General features: G+C 36.3%; 1 protein-coding gene across 14 annotated transcripts in view; it reads left to right on the top strand.

The window, feature by feature from the left end:
* Nucleotides 1–25770, top strand: part of ADCYAP1R1 (ADCYAP receptor type I) — a 144848-nt gene that overhangs the window by 107125 nt on the left and 11953 nt on the right. For 13 of the 14 annotated variants that reach the window (XM_061996799.1, XM_061996800.1, XM_061996798.1 and 10 more), the window contains 4 exons: nucleotides 1729–1882; nucleotides 5226–5286; nucleotides 9785–9854; nucleotides 11804–11895. In XM_061996799.1, the coding sequence (XP_061852783.1) occupies nucleotides 1729–1882; nucleotides 5226–5286; nucleotides 9785–9854; nucleotides 11804–11895 (377 nt within the window). Of the gene's footprint in view, nucleotides 1–1728; nucleotides 1883–5225; nucleotides 5287–9784; nucleotides 9855–11803; nucleotides 11896–25145; nucleotides 25230–25770 lie in introns of all 14 variants that reach the window. The other variant, XM_061996811.1, reaches the window with a different exon arrangement.

Here is a 25770-nt window from a genome sequence, read left to right as displayed (position 1 = left end):
TTTCCAATATGAAATAAAAAAAATAGTGAGACAGACAGTGATCCTTTGAGTATCATAGGCTAAGAAGCTATTGAGAGAGAAGCAAAACTGGATGTTATCATCTCATGATGTCAGCAGTATGCAGCTGCCTGTCCTTCAGGACAAACCTACAGGTTTAGGTTTCTGACTCTGCTCAGGTTGTTTCTCCCTTTAACAGATCTACATGAGGGATGAGAGCACACACAAGCAATCTCCTTTATCTGAAGGTCTGGTTTTTCTCAAGAGCTCATTTGTTTGGGATATCAGGCACAGTGATGTGTAAACAGGGTGAATTTTCAGATATAGAAAACACCAGTAATATTCACACTCTCAAAAAATCATTAGGCTTATTGCCCACATATTTATCTCTGAAGTTTGTGGTTTCATGGAAAGCTGTCTCTTTCACAGATGCACTTGGCTGTATATTACACATAAATCCCAATCCCTTTTGCATTTAAGGCTAGTATTTGGTTTAATAAATCAGTTCACTGAGTGTAATTATGGTGGAATTACAACAAGTTTCCAAATTGAAATGTCCTTTATCCATCCAGTTATGAGCTAAATTTCCTATGAGTCACTTCTACAAGGAAAGTGCAGCTGTGTAGTTTCTTAGTCAGCTTTTTCTTTGTCATTGAAACTAGTTTTTTCTTCTAATTCTTCTCGATGATAAAGATTAAACCATGCTAGATCTGTAGGTTGTTCATACCATTCTTTTAATGGTTGCATCTACCACTTTGTTTCAAAGCACTTGAAGCACAAAACACATTAAAATCAGCTAATGACCAGATCTTCAACTGGCATAAACTGGTAGTTTACATGAAGAAACTCTGGTTCTGATGGTTTAAACATACTGGTTTTACATTTGTCCCAGAGGAAGAAGTGCAATCAGGAATCAGTCGAAATTGTCAGTCTCCCACTATCCCAGGCAGGAGCTTCCAGTTTATACACTGACTCTGCTCTGATGTGTTGAAAAGTCCCACATTTGCAAGACTAATGACATCTCACTGGGATACCAGACTGAAAAGACAAGTGTGTCCTACTCTCATGCACTCATGGTAGATCTCAGTTTCTACCTAAGACTTTTGGGTTGCTTTTTTTTTTATTATATCTTTTGTCTGCTGCGTTTCTGCCCAGTAAATGAATGAAAGCTTCTTTTTTTTTTTTTTTTTAATTTTTTTAGAGTAAATCACTCTGCTTTCTTTATGTTGCCTTCCGTTTTCTGTCCCTGAGTGACAACACCTGCAAATTGCAAGGAAGTACAATTCTCAGCTGCATACAGCAGGATATATCCTTTGTGATCCCACTCTCAGGGCTTTCTACAATCTTCCTGCCATTTCATATCCTTTCTTAGGTTTCTTATATGCAACTGGATTATTTTCTTTGCACTTAATCCTTGGAAGGGGGTTTAAATACAGCAATTAGTGTTCATCAAAGATGTGAACTCCCACTAACACGAGAAATTCTCAAGCTGTCTGCAGATGCTTGTGGACTATCTCCCACTGGTAAAATTGACCACCTGCCCTTTTAAGCTTTGCTTTCCAAATGGCACTTTACCTTCTCTTCGTGCTTTTAAAACTTTATTATTTTAAATGTATAATGCTAATCCTAGTTGTGTTCCTCTCTCTTAAGAGATTAGGAGAGGCTGAAAGCATTTTTTCCATCTGTTAGGCAGAAACAACATGTAAATAACTTTTTCTTGATTCTCTGCAGGTGGAATGCAAAGCAGTGATGGTGTTTTTTCACTACTGTGTCATGTCCAACTACTTCTGGCTTTTTATTGAGGGATTGTACCTTTTCACTTTATTGGTAGAAACGTTTTTCCCAGAGAGGAGATATTTCTACTGGTACACGATTATTGGCTGGGGTATGTGACAATTCTTGTCTAAAATTTGTCTCTACACAAAACAACTCCGTGAATGACCAAATATTTCTGCATAAATGTTCAAAGTATAGTTTTAGTCTTTGCAGAGAAGCACCAGTGCAGACCAAATTGTGGGTTTTTTGACTGAATAGTTTAACTAGAATCTGGAGAACATCACATCTCTTGCAGAGATGTAGTCCACAATTGGGAATTGCCTTCTATTAGACATGATCTTAATGCCAAGTGCTTCAGTTTAATCAAATCTGTATGCTAAGTGTAGTCCATTTTCTAAGATTTCATCTGAGCTTTTTTTCCAGATAGTAGCTAAATTAAAAACATATCCAAAGGGTATCTACAAATACTCATCATTACCTGGGTGGGTAATGGAAACTTGGAATGCGAGGAAACAAGATTTGTTTTAGAAAGGACAGTTGTAGGCTTATAACCAGTGTAATTATTTTTCATGCGGGCTGTCTGGAGATTATTGGTTCCTGAAACACATTAATTCAAACAGTTATTTCCTGACACTTTTCTTCAGAAGTCATATGGTGAATGTAGAATATATTAAGTGTACCCTAAGAAGGTGAAGATTCATTTTTGTTCTTAAGCAAACATTTCTGAAATAATCTATAAATAATCTCTCTGTATTTATATGTCTACAAATATATCATGTGCATTAAAATAGTCTCCTTTGAAAAAAAACCACTCATGTAACCTGGACCTCTAACTGATCCACAGCTGTTTTGTTATTTGCCCTCCTGAGGCAGCTGTATATACACAAAAATTCTCATCTCCTGTCAAAGATAGTCTACAACAGGAGCAAAGGTATAGAGAAGAAAGAAGAGAACAAGGGATCAGATATGACCTATGACATAAAAAGGCTATTGAAAAAGGATACTTAATGTACCCCTTGTACTAGCCACAGATGTGTAATCACATTATAGCTGAGATACAAGACTGTTTTCAAAGAGAACTTGGGAATTATGTACTTGAAAATGTGACAGTAATAAAAGAAAACAATGCAAATCTTAGCAATCTGAACATAAATCAGAGTTTGGGTTCCTTTAATGAAGTTTACTCAAATTGCTTATGTGTGGGTACATCTGAATATGAAAATATTGTAACACAGTGTATTGATTGATTTTTTTTTTTTTTTTTTTTTGTAAAATGAAAGAACTACCCAGATGGACTGATTCTGTAGCCTCAGAGTATTTGGTCCTGAGTTAAATACCACAAATACGATCTAGATGTTCAATGCCAGGAATATCCATTAATAACAACAAGAGAATCTCCAAATGTGGGCGATTTTGATTTGTTCTTTTAAATACAATGTTTTCTCAGCTCCTGTATATTTCAACTTGAATAGCAGTTCCCCTGACCCAGTACGAGCAATTGGTGCTTTGCTAAAACAGAAGCACTTTCAGACTCTGGATGCAAGTCAAAGCAGGTCCTTATCTCGGAGCTGAGAGGGAGGGAGTTACGTTGAAGCAGCAATAAGCAAAAGCTCAGCATTTTGCAGCATCTGGGTGTTTATCTGTTCCTTAAAATGTGCTGAACACATCAGTGTCCTCATTTGATTAATGAAAACTATATATGTCTGTGATAATGCAGACAATTTTTTCCTCTTAAATATGCAATAAATATGAAATATGGTAAATTCTCTGAATAGACTGCTATCTTCCTAAGAACTCTCCAAATGCCTGCTCATAATTCAGGGCAGAGACACAGTCAGCAAGAATAGCTCTCTTCTCAGCCTTTGAGCCTTCTCTGCCATTCTAATGTTACTCAGAAGCTGAAAAGTGATGAAGGTGTGTGTGTGGGGGTGTGGGGGTGTGTGTGTGTGTGGGTGGGTGTGGGGGGGTGTGTGTCTGTGTGTGTGTGTGTGTGTGTGTGTGTGTGTTTTGATGTACTGTGACTTATAAAATTCCAAGCTGATCTGAAATATGCTTTTTGAACTGTATCTTTTTATGACATTTTTAGTCTAATTCTGTCTTCCCGCCCATATTTCAGACTTAGAATGTTGTTCATACCATCAACATTTATGTTGTCCAAATCTAGATACTTAATGAGAACCATGTTTGATATTTAAAGATTATTTTATTATTGTGGGCCTGCTAAATGCACAAAGATCTCAATATTTTCTAGATGTTCTCATCTGAAAAAAGCAGACCTCAATTTAAATTAAATATGCACAATTTCTTCCCTCTAAAGCCTGTCATTTTATTTCCTTTTATCATTTTCTTTTTAAATATGTCTGTGTTAGCTTTTTTAAAGGAGGAGGGAAGTCATCATCAGTCATCCAGGTCTGACTTTTACTTCTGATAACTAGAATATGAGATTTGACAGAGACTCACTTAAGTGTATTCAGTTGAATGTCTAATTAATGTGACATCAACACAGCCTTGCAAAATGTTTAAAACATAATTGTTCCTGTCAATTCAAGACAGTTTCGTTCACCACTGCAAGATGGGGTTAGAGAAGTTCTTGTTTTGTTTGATTTTTAACACTTTCTCTTTCCTGTGATGCCTGAATAGATCTGAGAAGTTTTGCCATAAAGTCCAACTTACCCAGAGTTGTCTTGCAAGACTGTATTATTTTATAAAAAAATTTCCACTAAAAGACCCTGCACTTTTAGTGTTTTCAGAAATGAGAATAAGTCGAGGTTTCTCAGTGGATTCTTACTGTTTTGATTTAATTTGGTTTTTATATGCATTTTTTAAAGTTTAAAATAGAAATTAAATTCTAGCTTCCAATACTCTCTTTTGGGTTTGTGTGTGTTTTTTTTCATGAAGAAAACAAAAAATATTCCTAGGACTAAAGGAAAACTATCCTTTGTGGATTTGTTTTGGTTGAACAAGTAAGGAAAGAACAGTTATTTGCTGAATAACAGAGAAAATGCCATAGACTCAAGTCACTTACAACAAAACAACATAAGAGTACAAAGAATACAATAATGCCATTACAGCTCAACATCTGCCATGCTGCAATTATTGCATAATTACAGTAGTTCTAGACACAGAAGCTGATGTCACTGCTTTTGTTTTGTACAGACTGTTTTCCTGTTCATGCAACAAAATGCAGTACAGCAACTTTGAGCAATAATGATCCTGAAATAACATAGTTCCTTCCTGTTATCAGCTTTTACTTTTGCAGTGCCACCAAGACTAACTCAACCTCTGACTGAGATTCATGTTTCTGGAGCACTGAATTAATGTAATGACTTGCACTGTTTCATGCTGAGTGATATTTGGAAATAAAACCTCAGAAGTGAGGTGAAAAAAGTGCTCATTGATAAGTACTAAATGTGTCTAGATTGCTAATGATATCACCATCTTATTTTCTGCAGGTACTCCAACAATTTGTGTCACCGTTTGGGCAGTCCTGAGACTTCACTTTGATGATACTGGGTAGGTAATAATGCATGGGAATTAATTACTTGTTCATTCATCATGATGGCAAGAATGAAACAAAAATGCAATAATCAGAGGAAAAGACTAATGTCTCCTTGCATTTCTGATTATGATTTGTATATGCAAGTAATTTAGGTCCATTGTTCAACTGAGACTACTTTCCTATTCATCTCCATGAGCAGCTGTAGTTCCATGTTTGTGTCCCTATTGCACTGGGAAATTTATAAAATTTCATACATATCCAGCTTGTAAACATGCAGCTGACCCAGTGACTCTCCATTTCCTGCTCAGTTACATTGATGGAGTCCAGGATGTGGTTTATCTCATCTTAAAAGAGCTGTAAGGTGAATCATACCTGTTAATGTCTGCTCTTTTCCAGCCAGTTATGAACAAAGATGATGATTATGAGCTCAGCTGTAGAAATTGTTGTAGATATCTCTGATGCAAGCAGTGAAATCTATGCACTGAACTTTGATTTACAAAAGCAATTAGGAGTTTAGCATCCTCCTGAAGAGTTTTTTTACACATGTCTAGTGGGGGAGATTAGTAGTGATGAGACACACATCCACATTCTGTTGTCTCTGAAAAAAATTAAAAAAAAAAAAGGAAATATAATAATTTCAGAAATAATTCAAGAAAATAGATTCCACCCAAATAATGTCTTTTGGTAAGGAAAAATTCTGCTAATATGCTGCATCCTGTCCTAAAGGAGTAGAAGGAAGGGCTGATGCATCTTGGCAGTCAGTAGATTGGCTGGTCTGATAGAGCGGCAGACATAGCTGATAGGAATCACAGAATAAATGATTGATGTTGGAAGGAATCTCTAGAAATCATCCAGCCCAACTCCCTTGCTAAAGCAGGTTCCACTCAATCAGATCACACAGGAATGTGTCCAGGTGGGTTTGGAAATCTCCCAAAAAGGAGACTCCACACCCTCTCTGGGCAGCCTGTGCCAGGACTCCCTCATCTGAACAGCAAAGAGGTTTCTTCTCCTGTTCTAGTGTAACTTCCTGTGTTCCAGTGTGTGCCTGTTGCCCCTTGTCCTGTCACTGGGCACTACAGTGAAAAGACTGGCCCCATCCTCTCAACACCTACCCTTTAGGTATTTATAACTATTGATAAGGCCGCCCTCAGTCTTTACTTCTCCAGGCTGAACAGCCCCAGGTCCCACAGCCTTTTCTCATCAGAGAAATATTCCTGTCTCCTCAGTATCTTGGTAGCCCTGCACTGGACTCTGTCTAGAAGTTTCCTGTCTGTCTTGAGCTGAGGAGCCCAAAACTGGACACAGGACTCCAGATGAGGCCTCATCAGGTCAGAGTAGAGATGGAAAAGAACCTCCTTCAACCTCCTGGACACACTCTTTTTAATGATCCCCAGGATGCCATTGGCCTTCTTGGCCATGAGGACACATTGAATGGATTGTAAAAATATAAATTTAGCAATGTTTTTTCATGATTGTTATGTTTGTTATTGGTGAAATGCTAGTAAAATTCTGGGAATGAGGGAGAAAAATTCAGCAATAGTTCTTTGAAGACCTTGATTTGAGTGAATGGTGTCATGTTACCCATACTTCTGACAGATTTAAGCTTATGTTTTAATTTTACCGTGTAGTAGAGATACTTGGATCCAAAATTTGGACAAGCTTCACTGTTTTCAGATTTTCTTCATCCTTGTTCTTTCATGCTTTTTTCTGAGAGAAGATAAAGCCACTGCCACTGGGGAGGCGAATGCTTTGACCCAATGTTCTATTTTGACATTAAGACAAATTAAATAATTTATTTCCATGCAAAACAAGCTAGAAAGTCCTGTTGTGTCATTATTTTAAGTATAATGCTGGTCCTAAATGCATTAATTTCTCTTAGGAGTCCAAACAGTCTTTGCATTCTGTGGGTAGGTAGAATGTCTCACAAGAGGAAAAAGAAGGATAAAAAAAGTCAAGCACAAAAAGAAGACCTTTTGTTTTGGTTAGACGAGCTATTTAGCATGCAACACATTTAGACACATTCTATCTGGAGGTTTCAATGGCTACTTTTTAAAAATCAGCAAGCATTATCCTTGGGCTGGAGGAGAAGCCAGCTGAGCTTCAAAACACTGCAGAAATTACTGAACTGTGAAATCACATTTGCAAAGGCATGGGCTGAAATACAGACTCTGAGACTGATTTTCCTCCTACTTGCTCCTTATGAAACGGCAGAGGGCCCTTGACTTCAGCTACTGATTCACAACACTGTAAGTGACAGGTTTGTGGAGATAAATGCAACTATCTGTTTATCTATAGCTGTGATACTGGAATAGAGTTATTCCAGTTGTACACCAGAGATGTAACAGAGGTCAGGCTTTTGCCTTTTCAAATGGAAATCATATCCCTCTGCAAGTAATCTGACTCCTTTCCCTTCAGCCACCCTGAAAAGCAGTCCTGTGTGTATGACCTCCATTGTAGCCATGTATTTGAAAGAAATTAAGGAGTCTGTTTAAGTAGTACAGGTTGTTGACTGATACTACAGACTGTTTCTGTTCTGCATTGCTTTTTTTTTTTTTTTCTTTTGCCTTTTGGTCATGTTTATCTGAGGGGTTTTTTTTTCACTACATCTGTCCTGTAGATGTCACAGAGACTGAACCAAAAAAGTCCTTGAAAAATACCTTTGTGTGAATTTAATCTGATTCACTGTTCACATCCACAAGATAGTCATTGGAAATTGAGCTTACTGGGGGTACATCCTGTAAAAGGAGAGGAATGGATCTAAGAAGAACAGACATTTGTAGGGGATGATGTATTGCCCCAGAATACACATTTAAAATACACAAATGTGAATAAAAAAACACGCAAAAACAAAAAACCAAACCCAGATTAGTTCAAAGTGTCTCTTTGTCTCAGCTGGAGTCTGAGATAATTATCTGAACTGTAGATGACTGGAACTAGAACACATAGATTCCATTCCCTGAAATTTCTCATTTTTACATAGACAAACTGCCATGCATCAATGCATATTTGTACAGCTAGATTAATGTTAGAATTTGGGTAGATTCTCCCAGCATTGATCAACTCACTAAAGAATTTCAGGGAAGATTTTATGTGCATCTAAGAGAGGCTGAGCTCAGCAAATAATGGGTAATTTTCAGAAAGCAACACCTAATTTATAAACACAAACAAAAATTTTAAAAGATAACTAGTGATTTTAAATACTTTTATTTTGTGGCATACAATTAGTGATAAGTGAGAACAGTCTGATTTGCAGACTATGGATGAGTAGCAGTTTCCTCTGACATTTTGTTCCCTTTCAAATATTTCGTGTTGGACATCCAGAGAGAGGTAACTCAGAAATGTTTCTTTCTATTTGAAAATCTCAGCCATCAGTCCCATGGATTTTGGAGGATTTTAAGTTTCTAGGCGTAGTAGACTGAAACAAAAATATGTAATTTTGTGCAAATTTGACATCTTAACTCCAAGTTTTCTCTCTTCTCACCAGCTTTACCACATGCATTCATATTGCTGGTTTTATGGGAATCCAGTAAAATATTGTTCAACTGAAAAATAGGTTCAACTGAAATTTCTAAATCGGACACCACACAGCTGCTTAGGATCTTTCTTCTATGCACTTTGATGACAGAATTTTATCTCTGACTCCTCACACTTACACATGTGTATAGTTTTGTTTAAAGATTTACACTTTTCCCCCAGATGCTACCAGACTACAATTTAAATGACACAGAAGTTGCATTAAGCTCTCGTAAGATCAGCAGTGTTTTATTCCTGTATGCTTTTTCAAATTGTTTCTTGGCATCTGACAAATGCAGCATGACAACCACTGCTGGGACTTTTGGCTGTTATCCCAGTGGGAGGGAAACCCTCCTTCTTAGAACTGCAGGTACAAAGTAGACACTTTTTTTTCTGTGATTTCATGTTTTCCAGAGAGAGTCACAATGGGAAGAAAGTAGAGATAAATAAAAAACATTTGATGAATCTTGAGAAATTTTTTAAATGCTGAAGTAGAAATGTTATTTTATTTATGGTCACTCACAATGTCTTCAAGAAGGACCTAACTACATCTATTGTCCACTTCTTGAACATTCTTAAATGAATCCTTCAATGAGTCCTCATGTCAGGTCCAGGACCTTCTACTTCTTCCCCTTCTACTGACATGTTAGAATAAAGAGATAATTTTACAGTTGTGCTGTCTGTAAACATGGGACCATTTGTAGAGGCATTTTCCAAAATGACTAAGCTGTTTAGGCAGAAGTACCATTGAAATTACCACAAGAGTACTTAATTTACTTTCAGATAAATTAGGCAAAGGCTGTAAAAGAAAGCAAGAAAACTACAAGAAGGATGGACTAAAAAACTAGTCCCTTTGAATCCAAATAATTTTGCTATAAGACTAATCTCTGACTCTCTAGCCTCTTAAAAATTGTTATAAGTTCATTAGCTTCCTTGATATGTCTTTACCCTTCTCTTTCCTTCTCTTTCCCCACTCCACTCTTCCATTAATGACTGTAGCTGCTGGGACATGAATGACAACACTGCCTTGTGGTGGGTGATCAAGGGTCCTGTGGTTGGATCAATCATGGTAAGTAGCACTTGGAGGAGGCACTTCCTCAGCACTTCTGATGGCAAATAACCAATGCAAATACTTTCAAATGACTTTACAAAGTCTGCTGCATCAGCAGTGCTGGTCTACTGGAAGACTTGTCTGAATGTCCACCATTTACCATTCACACTGCCAAGTAATTCCGTTGTTATAAGGAAGGTTTAGTACAATTTAAATCACGGTGCACTGCCTGAAAGCAAAGATTGTGTAGACAAGGAGTTACTCAGTTGCTGAAGCACAGATGCCAAATGTCATAAGTAAGACCAAGAGCATATGGAGCATTTTCCTGGGCCTGGCAGATATGACATAGGATGTATGGGAACCCTGTGCCATTTGGGATGTCAGCTGAGACCAGATGGGACAAACCAGGGCATCTAAATGCTAGATGACAGTGACTAGGAAACTGAAGTATGTCCATTCAATGGAATATGTTTCACAACTACATTTACTTATGTAATATTAGCTTTATAACAGTATAGTGGATATGGTGCAAGATGCTACATTGTCAATGGGGTATCTAAGCTCTCTTTAGTTGAGGAGTAACTTGGATTTGACTGAAATGATGCCTATGTATGGATGACTGAGGAGTTCTAAAGTGACCTAAAGAATACAGGAATTTCAAAATCATGTTGGGCTCCTTCAGTTAGGAAATTACATTGAGCCCCTAGAAAAAAACGGTTAGTGGCACCTGAACATGTAGTTCAGGTGTAGTTTGTAGTTTGGCTTAGAACATGTAGTTGTGTCATTCTGGGTATGGTAAGTTGCTCTCTAGTGACAGCATTGGTCTGGTCTTCATTGGACATTGTGGCAATTTAGACATCCAGGTCACAGACAGCTATCTAGGTGTTTTCATTAGGTTTGGTTCTTCTTCTTCAGATGTATTATAGGTAATTAATCTAACACTGAAGGATATTGAGATGGAGATGGTCAAAAGGTCTAAGGGTTTTGTGATGTCAGTGTATGTGAATTTCCATGCTTTACAGGTATATTCTGTGAAGGATCACATTCCAGCTTTGACTTCTATTCAATGCATTAAAGATTCTAGCAACTAGAAAGTGATGGTTGGGCTTCTCCATCCATCTGTAGTCCTTAGATCAGATAGAAAATTGTTCTGAGTGAGATGCTCACATCTAGAGTAAGTTCTTGGTCTCCTTAAAAGAGTAAAAGTTTGTATAAGGGATCAACTTAAACTTCCCACTGTTTTATTCTGGCATTAAGAAGCTATGGAATTGGTGCCAGCCAAATTTGAAGCCAAAGCATCAAAATAACTGTTTTAATTAATCTCCAAGTTTTTAAAACTGTGTTTGTAATTACATGACTCTATAAATAAAGAGAAGATGTCCAGGATGGCATAAGACTAAAACATAAGAAGATGAATGTTAACACCCATGCCCCTACAAAATCCTTCACACTTCCTCTCTCAGAAAATTGAGCGGTCACTTTATCTTGGATCAGATTCAGTAGACCAGAGGGAAAGTAGCACAACTTAGAATTTTCAGGAAGGAGGAGGCACTAAATTTTTACTCATGGATTCTGTTCAACTGACAAGTGCCTTAGATCACAGAATGGAAATTTTTTTTTTACTGTTGAGATATTTGCTACATGTTTTTGATACTGCAGGGGTCCTTCGTTGTATTCTTTGCACTGGTTGATAATGAAAAATGTTGAAACCTTTTCGCTTGTGTTTGTCTTATCAGGTGCTTGATTCTGAAGAAATTCTGCCTTGCTTGCTGCAAGGGGGATATTTTTGCCTGAAATGTGGGCCCTTGTAAACTTATCCCATTACTCCTGACCCTATAAAAATTCTAGATTACAGTTTGGAGAAGAATAAGGCAATGGAGTCAGCAAGCCACTGTGAATAGATCTTTCTCAAACTTAACGAAAAAAAAGTATCATTGTAATAATTTTTTCCTTTCTTTTCCCCCCAGATAAACTTTGTACTTTTTATTGGGATAATTGTGATACTTGTGCAGAAACTCCAGTCACCTGATATTGGGGGCAATGAATCCAGCATTTACTTGTAAGTACAAACAAAGCAATAAACAATTTAGGTTTCTATACACATAGGAAAAAAAAGACAAAAAAGACACCTTGTCTGAATTAATTTGATTTTCAAAGAGTCACAGGATCTATTAAATTACTTTGTTTTATTTTTACTTTTTTTAAAATCCAGAAGCCAGTAAAATGCATTTTAATGCTAGCTATCAGCATTCTTTAAAAGGTATAGAAAAGAAACATAAATATGAGATTAAACAAAAGAAACCAAACAAACCTAAAGCTTCTTTACAGGTCAGTCATCTGGAAATTAACATACTGATCAGGTACATATAATCATCTTCATGGGACAATCTGCTGTGCTGCACACAATCCAGTGATGTGTTCAAAAACAAGCACTGAAAGCAAGGAGGTTTAGTGAAAAGTTTGCATTACCTTTGGACTACATTCTGATTTAGGAAGATCTCCTAGTTACTAACATTCATGTTTCTTGTAACCTTGAATTTTTCAAACTTTGATTGTGATTTACATTTCTGTAAATCCTGCATCCTTTTTGTCAGATTCCACCTCATTAGAGGACACAGGTCAACCATTTGAAATGGTCATCATTCCCAGTTTGAGTGCATAAAGTCATTCTCCATGGAAAAAATATACAGTCATTTTTAACAACTAGGATACGTAGCAGCATATTTAGTGTTTTCTTGGCTTTTCAGCCAAAGCACCACATAGAATTGTTTTGCAATGTTTTGTCAGCTCTAGTGATTTCAAACACTTGTATTCAGGTAAGACTATTTGATACAGCACTGGATTCCTGATGAAAAAGACAAGCCATGCAAAGTCTAAATAAAAATAAAAGATGTCAGAAAACAGTAGGAGAACCTTATTTTGTAATACTTTTTTTAAAAAAAAAGATACTTCGTGTTCAGTTATACCATACATAACCATACTCACAATTATGTCATCCATCTGACAATTTTCAGGGAAAAATGTATCCTCCAGCTGATTATTTTTCTTTATTCCTAATGCCTTGTTTCCATTCTCATATTTTATGCTTGACTCTTTTTCATGTCTGTAGTCAGACATCCACTTACTAAATCACAGAATCACAAAGCCACAGAATCTTAAGGGCTCGAAGGGACCTTGAGAGATCATCCAGTCCAACCCCTCTGTCAGAGCAGGACTACCTAGAGTAGGTCACACAAGAACTCATCCAGGTGGGTTTTGAATGTCTCCTGAGAAAGAGATTCCACAATCCATCTGGGCAGCCCATTCCAGTTCTCTGTCACCCTCAAAGTGAGAAATTTTTTCTTTAATATTTCTTTGGAACCTCTTATGTTCCAGTTTGTACCTGTTGCCCCATGTCTTGTCATTGGACATCACTGGCTCCATCCTCCTGACACATGCCCTTTACATATTTGTAAACACTAATGAAATCACTCCTCAGTTGTACTGATCTTGAAGCTTGCTCTAAACTGTGTTCCCAAAGACAGGAATCAGGCTTAAAATTTATTCTACAGGTGGATATATCTCAGTAGTAAAACTCAGGAGGAAGTGTAGTGAATATGTTCATTGTATGCATGGTTTGCCTAAGGTTTGCATGAAGGCTTCCCATTCTGCAGGGAAGTTGTCCACTGAATCTTAGATTGTAATTAGCACCCGAGATGTGCAGAGCTACTTCTGATTACGACTAGCTGAGTGCATGTTTGGTATCTGCCGAACATTTCTTACATATGAAGCAAAGCATGCCATAGACTCCAGTGACCTTGTCATTTTTTATCAATATGGTGACTGGGTTTTGCTGATGTTTTTCCTATGTGTATAGTTAGCCACCAAAACCAAGAGAAAACATCCTACTTTTTGTTTCATTCGTTGCCATTATTTTTTGTATTTATTTGCGACTTTATAAATGGGTGTGTATAAATTGAACTTGCATTTATATGTGTGTTATGGAGTGTTGTTTATCCAAACAGATTTGCTAACAGAAAAGACACACATAAATTATAAAAATAAATTAAATTAATAAGACAGACATACACCAGAAATAATATTTTTGTACACATATCCTGCAAAAAGACAGCTGTTGCAATCAAGGAAAAAAGCTAGATCAGAGTGTGGTTATGTCACCATATTGAAATCTCTGTAGCATTTAGACTGTAGGCCATATTAAACATTCTCCATGTCTTGTTTTGTTGTTTCAAAGTATTAAATGTCATTCCATTAGACCAAATTCTTCATTCAGATCTTTATTCGACAACATATTTAAGTACTTTGACATTAGTACATGAGGTAGATCAGTTGTAGTGGAGGAAGTTCAATATGTTTCTGAAGATAACAGGGGGCATCTGCAGCAGTGATTGAGATTTAATCTATTCCATTTTTTTTTATAATCCTTTAGCCAGAACTTCCATTATCAAAATAGTGAATAAAGGACCCCACAAGAACTTGGTTTGATTAGGTTTTATTTTCTTCTTTATATATATGATATCTGTTCATATTCAGGCCCTTTCAATGATTATTTTTGTTAGGAAAATCTACTTGCAGTTCTATTTTACGGACACTATGGTCACGGTTCTTTAAATTACTCAAGTCTGTATTTGACTTTAAAAGCCTTGGGGATGTGCTTAAATTGTAATATTATTATATATTGTTACCACTGTGCATTCATTATTAAAAATTCCCACTACTGAAGTTAGCTGTGAGCTATGACAGAAACACAACAGTAAAGTGTATTACTGGGAAACTAATACTTAACTGATACTGTGAAGCCACTAGAGAATGTAAGATTCTCTTTAAAAAAAAAACCAAATTTGTATAATTTATAGCACAATAGTGAGTGCTTTACTTCCCGATAAAAAATCAGATTTTCTTCCTAAATGACCTGATGATTGTTACTTGCAGTAGCCTTAGGCTGACAAATACTTGGAAACTTCTGCAGTAGTCAAATGCTCCAGTGATTATAAATTATAAATTTTATCAACCTGTATCTTCAGTCATTCATTACTAGTCTTACACCTAACTGACCTCTCTTCATACATTTGGTTCCTCTCAAAGCTGCCTGCATGCTGCTGATTCTATTTCAGACTGAACAGCTCAAAACATGTCAGATTCTGAAGGAACAATAACTCCATCTTCCTTTTACTCATGTTTTAGATAGAAACTCCTCCCATGGCTGATATGTGTGGGGGTAAATTCATCAAAAATATCTAAGCAACTGAGATGGGAATTAAAAAGGAAATAAAAGCCACTCTTTTTTATGTTCATTTTAATTTTATGATACTTTCAGGGTTTTTTTTTCCCCAGAAACCTTAGCAGCTTTCATACTTTCTCACAATATTAACCATAAGTATTATTTAATTTTTAGTGTTAGGAGTAAACTGCCAGAGGCATAAAAGTGACAGAACTTTGTTTTTTGAGCCATGTTCCAGTTTCAGTCAGTCTTGTGTCAGCCTTGATTCTACCAAATCAAGCATCAAACCAAAACAGTTCTGAGAAGTTCTGAGATTCTCAGGTGCTGGGGAAGCAGAAAGTTATATTGATTGTATTCCTAGTGTAATTAAGACAACTTTGTGCAAAGTTCAGTCAGATTTCTTCCCCATCTCATGAATGAATTGCAAAAACAATTGTAATGTGCCATGATTATAGACATGAGATATTTAATCCCATAGTACAAATTACAGTGTCTTGTATTTGTAGATGTATATTCCATCCAGTTAGATTTTACTTATCTTGCTTCCAAACAGAAAGCACTGCCTGTTTTTTGGCAATTTCCAGTTGTACATTTTATAATAATTTTGAAATAGTATATTATTTAGGGACACTGTTACATCGTATGCTGATAGCCAAATGACACCACATCTGAAGCCCATGAATGCAGTGTGCACTGGTTTCTGGGGACCGTAAAGACATTCACAACACCATTGAGGTTGTTTCGGCACACAGTACGACATATCAGGCCCACATTTCAATTAATTTGCATACATTAATCCCTTGTCTGGAATTTTATGTAGTAAATAATAAATTGACATGGCAAGTCATCATTTATTTTCCCATGAGAAATTCAACCAATATTGTGTAATGTATTTTAGCATCTTTTTTGAGGCATCCTGATTTTGGTCTTGTTGTAGAGAGAGCACCTCCTTCCTCAAAATCTTATTCTTATAGAAATGCTTACACAAAGCTTAAATGCATGCTATTATTGTCATGAATATTGTTTCATTACTGAAATTCATTACAGACAGAAAATCATCTAAAAATATTGCTGCCATAAATAACTACAGTAATTAAATAGGTATGCATGATGAAGATGCATGTTGGAATAACCCTTAGGTTAAAAAAAGCCCACACATTCCTCTCAAGTCTTTGCTTATTCATTCATTTTCCAGGATCAAATACATTTAATTGAAAAAGCTTATTTTTAAAATTTATTTATTATTTCCACCTTATCGTGAGTAGCATTATTTGGGAGGGGGAAGCTTGTTTCTGCTTTTACTTTAACAGATTCTTCATAAATTTTGTATCACATGTTGAAAACTCAATGAAAAGAAAATAAACCTGACATATATCTAGTTAATTCAGGTCTACGTTGTTCCTCCAATCAGCATCTTGCTGGAAAGAAAGGAGAAACATGGCATATATCATAGGTAGGTATGTTTTTACATATGATGCAACCTAGAGGGTTAGGGCAGGAGAAGCAATGTTGTAACACAAATGTTTTGGTAAACAACACTCCTCTACAGTTCACCTACAAAGTCACTGAACACTCAATTCATTCTGCTACTGTTTTGTCTTGCTGCAAGTGCTCAGACTGCCAGCATTAATAATTATTAACAGGGTTTTCATGCCAAAAGTCTCATTTTTTTACAAGAAAATGGAAGATGTTTGATGATTGGTATTTTCTTTAATTTCTTAACCCCAGGTACTGGGGCTGGAATGCCCACTAACCCAGCAATGAAAGGAACTTGTGTTCCTGGGTTAATCTTTTCCTATCACAAGAAAACACAGTGGAAAACATAGATTATGATCATTTGGTATCAGTGCATGATCAGCAAGGACCTAGTTCTCATTCCTAAGAACTGCAAGGAGAGCAGATGTTTTCTTCTTTGATTGATGCTAATTCTTGATGAACTTATTTAATGTTCTAAGGAAAATGTTCTCATTCATAACTACTGTACTTTCCATTTTATTTTCCCAAGACAAATTATTATTGTTTTGGGCATTGGTTTGAGGCGTATTTGTTTCTGCTTTGGTTTTGGGTATTTTTTTGGGGGGTAATTTGTGACAAATCTTTTCAGGTAGAGAAATCTGAGTGTAGTCCTTAGGAGTGTAAGTTTGTGTAGACTGTGTACTATAATTAGCAAGTCTATAATTACACGGTGATTGATTTATTTTCAGATAAAGAATACTGAAAACCTTATTCTGCTTTGATTATCTATATAGATAATCAAATGTGATCTCAACTGCTGTAAAACCAAACAGGATAGAACTTTTACAGTGTTTTAGAATGTTCCTGTGATCTGCTGTTCTCATTAAACAGCTGAGAATGTGATGCACGAAACAGGCTGCTCAGAATCCTCTCTGGTGCCTGTGACAAGTAGGGGAACAAGAACATATATCTTTGGTTGCCAAATTTAGTTTCCTAACCTAAATGCTGTCTTTTCAAACAATACGCATCCTTTACATCCTTACAGTGATTTTCGGATCAGACATAAAACTACATCCTCTTTGAAAGTGAGTTTGCTATTTTGTAGGCCACTTGCCAGGGGAATATTCCAGAAGAGCATAGAAAAATTTTGACCAATATTTGCCAATGTCATTTTCTGAAAACCTTCAGAGGCAGTTGGAGCACAAATCCATTGTGCCTTGGTCTGCACAGGTGATACCTGCATCATGGAGACTAACTCCTGGTATTTTCTATTTTGAAGAAGTAATGTAAAATAGGATGATGTTTCCTTTACACACTGTTTGGGCACATTGCTGTAAGGTATTTTTATGGGCAATTTTATTGTTTCAGCAAACATATAAACAGAGGAAAGGATACAACACTGATTTATGTAGTTGATGAACTAGATGACTTTTTTTGAAATCTGCCTAAATTTTGTGCTTAACAGTTCTCTAATAGTAACTAAAAATTTCCACTTGACTCCATATTCTGTGGTAGCTTTAGAGAATATAGTTCTTTGCCCGCAGATTGTGTCCTAAATGAACAAAGCATAGACTTTTTTCTCCCTTACAAGAGCAAGCCACAAATTGTTTGCATTACAAGAAGGCAGATTGTCCTTCTGTAGAAAGATCAAGGAGATCTGCAGGTTAGTGAGAGAGAGAAAAATGCCATGTCATATTCAACAGTGCAGTTTTCTTTATAGAAGTATACATTTCAGGGTTTTTTTAGCAGAAACAGTAATGCAAAGCTTGATGTACTCTCAACAGTTCTATCAAGAGTTGAATTATCCCTAACAGCCCTGTTTCCAGGGACATTAAGTCACAAAAAAAAAAAGGGTAACTATTGTCTTATTAATTCCCATTGAATTGTTAGTAGCAGACATCTGGATATTTTGGACTTAAAGATCTTAAAGTCCACACTGTGGCTTGTTTGCTGTAACTGATATGGAACAGCCCTCACAACACCTGAAGGCTCAAGCCAGCATGATTTATATATGTTTTCTCCTGAGCTTGTGTACCTGTGTAAATATGGGTCTTTACCTATGTGCTATTTAAAATGACATCTATATCTAAAATTGTTCCAGTATTGTTTATTCAAAGACCAGAAATACTTTACCAATGTACACAATCTAAAGCTCCTTATTTGAATGGGAAATTGACTACACTTAACTGAATTCTCTATAACACTATCACTTTTGCCACTCATTCAAGTTTACTGATTAGCAAAAATAAGGTAGCCTTCCTAAAGAAAATGGGGTACAGACCTCAAATGTGTTTCTAAAGTCACTACACTTCATCAAAGTGAATAATCCGATTTTGAAATGTATTGATAAACTTTAATCGTTGTGGAGATCAGCAAGATAGAGAACGTCCAGTGCTTAAGGTAGTGCATCTGTATGAATTACTCATGGATTTGGGTGCTGTGTTGTATCCTTTATCACTGGCTTACTTACTGGGAAAGATAATGGTTTTGGAGATTTAGATAATTTTTCAGAAACCTCAAATTGAGAGCTAACTTGGGAGCATCCAAATGAGAACATTACATCTGTTTTCCCTTTCCCTTTTGCATTGCTTATAGCTAAGTTTTTGGTTCTGAATGCATTGTTAGGCTGAAATTTTATTTGTTCCAAATTCAGTTTGCACCTTTGTTTCTTTGAATCGGTTGGTTAGTGTAAAGATGGAGTTGAAGCAACTGGTCATGCAGCAGTTTTTGCAAGACTGCAGACAATGGGGAATAATTCTGACATCTCTGATCTTGAATGTGCTTTCAATTTACATCAAAGCTTCATGGACACCTGCATCCATGATCTACCATTTACTTTTTGCTACCATTCACACATTTGCCTCTACTATAAAGAGGAAGAGTTTGATTTCCCCTTGATGTCTCTGCTTCTCCTTGTCATGAATTTCTTCTCTCTCACTTCTGCAACTATCATGTCTCACATTCAGTGGTTTTAATTTTACATCTGAAGAATTATATAGGATATACTCCAAAAGAGCACGTAGACTGTAGGGCCTAATGTAGGGCAGGGGCAAGAAAGATGGTGCTATTGCAGTGCCGAAGCCTTGTTCATCTGGAAGGGTGAGCTTTTCATGAGGCTCTTGTAACTAATAACATGCATAAAAAGAATTGTGTGGTGCAAACTAGGGTATTGGTTAGTTGCCCAGAAAGGAATTCTTTCTGCCCTGGAGAGTACAAGTACACACTCAAAGGCCACCATGGCCTTTCAATATTAATTGCTTAATATTAATGGCTTAATATTGAATTAGGTCTCAATAAAGGTGGTTTAAATAAGTGTCTACTACCTCAAGACTGGACAGAGTCGAAGTTGTGCATTTGATTAACATCATAGTCTTGGTACCTCATTTTCTACTGAGAGATTTCCAAAGTGTAATTCTTCTTATGCATTTTCACTGAAAACATTGCAGTAGTTTATCTGATCAAATGTCTGCAAGTGCAGGCCTTTACACCAAAGAGAGCATTCTCTATTTTCATTAAGGAGGCTTATAAAGATGAGTTGAATCTTGGATCTTGGATAGGATCTCCAGAATTAATACAGAGGAAGGATCAGGACATGTAGCACTGAAGGTACAATTTAGTTAAAGATTGTTTTTGATGGAAGTATTCTGCTCTCCACCAACAGCTTTCTTCTCCAGAGCACAGCTAGAATGCTTTATCTGTTCATTTTCTGATCTGTGATGGCTTTCTATATCCTTGTATGTCCACCTTACAGAAATTAGCAAAGCCAAAAATGAACAGTGTAGAGGTGCTTTTTGTCTTTCTGACCATTCTGTTTCATCTTCAAGCCTCAGTTCTGCACAAAGGTTGTAATTATTAGAGAAACATTTGCAGTTCAAATCCATATTTATTAAACATTCATTTTCAGCCACAGATATAGTCTGCAAGCAGTAATGCAGCTTCAGCCTTTAGAGAAGTGATAGTAATTTCTTTACAGATATACTGTTTCTGTGTCAAATTATTGTTGTAATTATCATGCAAGCTTTCAGTTACAATAGACTAAATCTAACCTTAGTGGAATTATGAGTACACTCATGTAAAGTGTATAGAGGACACTGAACGTTGTGAGAGCTTTGAAATTCAAGGAAGACCCTCATGAGGTGTTCTCCTACATACGTCCTAGATTTTAAATTGAAGTTCATTGACTTTTAAGTATTTCAACACAAAAAAATGCACATCTTTGTATTTCTCCAAATCACAGAAAAGAGAAGCAATCCATTGAGATGCATCTACTCAAAAGAGAGAAAAAAAATGTGTTAAACCAATGCAAGAGTCCGAAAAGATAGAAATCAAAAAGTCAGGTAAAGCAAAACTGCTACTTAAAATCAACCAATTTTAATGCATTGATTATAAATCAGGGATTTATAATGCAAGGATTATAAATGAGACCTCACACTTCTCCAACTTGTTTTCAGATTATTCCCAATTGTCAGAAATTGGTCTTGGAATACTATTTTTTTTTTTGGAGGTATTAGCTGTAGAAAGTAGAATTCTAGGTAACAAGACTAAGATATTGGCAAAAGGTGACTAGACTAAGACTTTTGACCTTGTTTTCCTCTGAAGAGTAGGGAAATAGTTATCTTTTTTTATGAAGACCACAACAATGGCTATACTTTCAGCAATACAGCATGAGATCCATCAGATTTAATAAGAAAATCATACTGTGTTCCTTCCACAGTCAGTAGAGATCTACTCAGTCAGAAAATAAATTCCTTGATAAAACTTATTTCATTCTCAACAAGATGTTTAAAGTAGGTCAGATAAATCCCACTTTATGGTCTGTTTCTCACAACAGACTGCAAAGCTAGCACGAGTGACAAGGTAAAAGGCATGCAGCTATATTGCTAACTTCAGAAATTAGATTAGATGGAACAAAATAACAATTTTGCTGAGAAGCACCCATGCTTATTCTGTGTCTTGATGAAAGGACTGAATAAGTCTAATTTCACAAAGTGGATCAGTGCCCATAGTCACTGCAGAAGGATGGAATTATATAGTCTTTTTCCTGCTCACAGAACAAGTTCAGTTTTCTAAGCTGTTTACACCTATCTGTAAGTCCAAGGTTTTTGTAAATGTAGTTGTAAACAAGTACAAGTCTAACCTCAGGAAATCCTTAGGGACAAGAGCTCTTCCAGCCTATAAAAGTATCTACTGTAGGTAGATTTTTCTCTCTCTCTGTCCTACGCAATCTTTCTGCTTTCACTTTGGTTAAGTTTTTAGTGTATTTTCAGTACCTTATTTCATTGATTTGTTTCAGCATTCCTTTTCTACTGCTACATGGTTGCCAATACTATTTGCAGTGAGGTTGCATAGAATTACTTGATCAGGGTGCATAAAGATTGTTAACAAGGCAGATTTGGGATTCCCTCAGCACATTCAGATACAACCAACAAACTCTGTCATTCCCTATGTGAACTAAACCTACAATCCTGATCTTTTTTCATTGTGGACTACATGGCCATGGCAATAGAGCATAACTTCATTCCCATTAATATGCACGCACATTTTACTTCTCTTGAGCACCTCTGAGAAGCCTACAAAGTCTTTAGAGTTCCATTGCAACTACCTTGTCTCAAATTTCTGTAGTCTTTCATTTGCATTAACTTGCCAGACATCAGGGTGTTCAGTCTGGCAAGATGGTCTTCAGCTGCATCATGAATCACTCATTTAATCCTGGGAATGTTTAACTTTTTCTTTCCCCTTCCACCCTAGCACCCTCCCTCTTCCTCCCAGATGCAGCTGCAGTCCATGCACAGGACACATGCGGTGAGACTCAGCTTATTTGCCTTTAGCTGTCTAAAGTCTCGTATTTAATCCAAACAGTCCAGTTGTTGTCTATGGTCAAACCAAGGGACCAAGGCACCTCCATAAGACAATGCATCCCCTATGTCTAAGACTCCTCTGTAAACACAGGTCAACTTGGCCTCTGAAAGTGCTTGTTTCTTTCCATGGTTGAGTTAAAGATGGTAGTTGAGTTTAAATTTATCTGTAGAAACATATGGTTAGATGTGACCGATTTCATTCTGTATGTTCCTGCAGAGATCTGAGGATCTCACTCTAATTCATGTATTGTTTTGATATCCATATTCTTATTTTTATTAATTTTCTCTTATTTCGGCTTTTTTTCCTCCTCATGTTCTTTCTGGTTTCTGCCTCCCCTGTCCCTTCTCTCTTTCTCCCTTTCCTTTTACCATTGTTTATACTTGATGATAGATAGATAGATAAATAGATAGATAGATAGATAGAAATAGTAAATACATAAACTGATAAATAGGTAAATAGATAGAAGAGGTTTTTTTTAAAAAACAAAAAACTTCTGTCAGTTCTGTACTCTAAAGATTTTGTGTCATTTTACAATATCTAACATCAGAGAGATGATTCTAACTCTATTAAATAAGATGGCAGGAAAAATGCTAACAACAGTAAAATATTAATGTTTTCCTAAGTAATTAAAAAAAAAAATACATCAAAGGCCCATGTGTAAACATCCCTTCATTGATTTGGAAGCAGCAGTTAATTCTTAGATATTACTTTCAAAATAATCCATCCTTCTCGATAATTCTAGCAAATATCAAATGCTGACATGTTACATGAACTTACTAGAAAAACCTGTAATGAAAATCAAACCCAGTCAAGTAAAACAGGGTATAAGCACTGAAATGGGATAAGAAAAATGGGTAGGTGTTTTTATTCCAGATTACCATGGCAACATTAAGTATGTCATTGAAGAACAAAACTACAGCACCCCACAACTAAGATTTTTCAAAGTGATTATTGATTTTTAGGTGTTTCTTTTTCAGGCTATATTGCTTAAGAAGGTTTCGTAAACACTACTTTTCAGTACACACTGAGCAGCCCTCTTATGGCAAAAACTGGTCTGATAAAATGTGTTTAATTTTATCAGGTAAATAAAAAATGAATGAAGTGTTAACAATGTGAAAAACAGAGTTGGTGTAAAATTTTATCACAGAAGTGATACTGTAAAAGAAACAGTCATTTTTGCATTTACCTTCTTAGCATAATGCAAGAAATGAGTCTCGTTTTGCAAGTTGACAAATGATTACTATTTCTGTTTGCTGGATGCGTGCAATCTACACTAGTGTATTCTTTCCAACTTTTATGCTGTAATCTGTAATAACAATGCAGTTGTCAGGTTTTGATTACCCAAAAGGAAATAAAACAAAACAAAACAAAACTCTAATAAATGGAATTGGCTTAAGGGAGTTAAAAGTACCAATAAATTTAATCTGTTTTCAATTTATTCTGTTTTACTCTTTGGCTTATAAACGGTATCTTCCCTCTGTGGCTAGATGAACATAAATCTTAGACTGGTGTATATTAGCACAGCAATAGAAGCAGAGTTTGATTTGTCTTTGTAAAGTTAGATGTTTGCCTTGTAGGCAATTTCTTTAAAACAAATCACTGTGTTATTCCTTGTAGTCAACAGAGATTTAGTCATTGTAGTCAATGGTGTTTCGTGTGCTGTTCGTCCCATCCTAAAGTGGACATCTGAAACAGATCAGATATACCCTGACCAATAAGTGTGTGTTTGTCTCCCAACTACTTATTCTCTCAGGGACAGTTCTCATGGGAGCAAGGATATGTACATCTTTATATGCAGCAAGGACTTTTACATCTCTACTGTAAATATCCAACCTCCCATGGAGTGAATCTCAGCAAAACAATCATGTCTTGCAAACAAACTCAAACAGAATATCCCTCCTTGAAAATCAACAAGAAATTAGTATTTTAAATTCTCGTGGCTTTCAGCCCATTGTAACAGATTTTGTATCTGTTACAAGTTCCCTCAAAATGTCTTCCCAGATTGTTTCATATTACCCTTGATAGCCTATTTAAATCAGCCTCTTTCTGGCTAGTTGTAAATGTAAATGTCCCATTCTCCATAGCACCTCTTTCTAGACTACAACATGTAGAGATCACAGTCCTGGTACATAATGTCTGTGCTTAATGTTTTTATGACCACACTTGTCCTAGAGTGTGTGACAAAAAATCAACAGTACCTCTGAATTATCAGTAAGACATGCAGTTTCCATACTGAACTCCCCACCTCATGCATCAAAGAAACTGGGCAAAAAAGTGTTTTGGTGTTTTTACTATTACTCTTCACTAAAAAGAAGGGATCCAGACTACCTAGGGTACTTTCACGTAAAAATGAGGCACATCTGATCCAACTCCATCTTAGATTAATCTCCATCTAACAAGTTTATGTTACTACCTAATTGTTTTCCACGAGTGTGCAATCAACTTTCATTTGATACATTGTTCCGTTACCCTCTGTACAATACCAGGCTGCAAAGGTCATGAGTATTTTGGATCTGGAACGCTGCCTGTCTGCCTCCAGGTTGTTCAGTCTTTGATTTGTCTGTGAATTAACACATCACAATTGCCAGCAACAGCCAGTGCATTTTGATTTTTTTGTTTATTTTTGCTTCAGTCAAGCAGCTGGTTCATGCTGTAATTTCATTCTGTTGTGTCCGCTTTCCATGTTTGTGATGTGTCCATGAAATGTGTTGAAAGTGACCTACCTTGGCCTGTTCACAATATGCTGAAAAAAATGCTAATCTTGTCATATTCAGCAGCTGCGTTCAGAAATGCTACTGTAAGCCTAAGAGGGCTAACCAGCACTCTTGCAAGATGTCAGAACTATCAACCATTACCCTGTAAGTGTACGCAATCCTGTGACATTACTGTGTTTGTATGACGCATGTTGCAAGTAAATGAATGGATATTAGCAGAGGGGTAGTAACTTGAGAGCAAGCATTCATTCAGTTCTTGTTGCATGTAGAATTTTTTTTGTGGTTGTTCTTTGCTTTTGCTGATGCACCATGATAAAGGATTTTAAGGCGTTTTTTTGTTTTTAAATAAAAATTGGTAATTATGGCTGATGCTATTTATGGTTTTGGGTAGTGTCTGCATAGAAACTCTTAATGGTTTTTCTTTATTATACAGCAGAGAGGTGCACGCTGGTCATACTGAGAGTAAGTCTTTCACCTGAAAGTTTGTTAGAACAGAGGCAGTGCAAGATCGTGTGAATCAGACTGGCAGCTGGTGTAAAATATGTCTGTAGAACTAAGTGAAGTTGTGTTAGTATACATCCAGGGTTGAGGAAAGGCTAAAGTTAACCTAGTATAAAAATACTATTTCCAGTCAGAAATCATTGTCAAAGATTTGCCTATAGAGAGTGAGGCATCTATCTGGAAA

This window comes from Colius striatus, chromosome 5 (genome assembly GCF_028858725.1).
Source record: "Colius striatus isolate bColStr4 chromosome 5, bColStr4.1.hap1, whole genome shotgun sequence".
NCBI classification, from domain to species: domain Eukaryota; kingdom Metazoa; phylum Chordata; class Aves; order Coliiformes; family Coliidae; genus Colius; species Colius striatus.
This window is presented reverse-complemented; position numbering and strand designations above follow the sequence as displayed.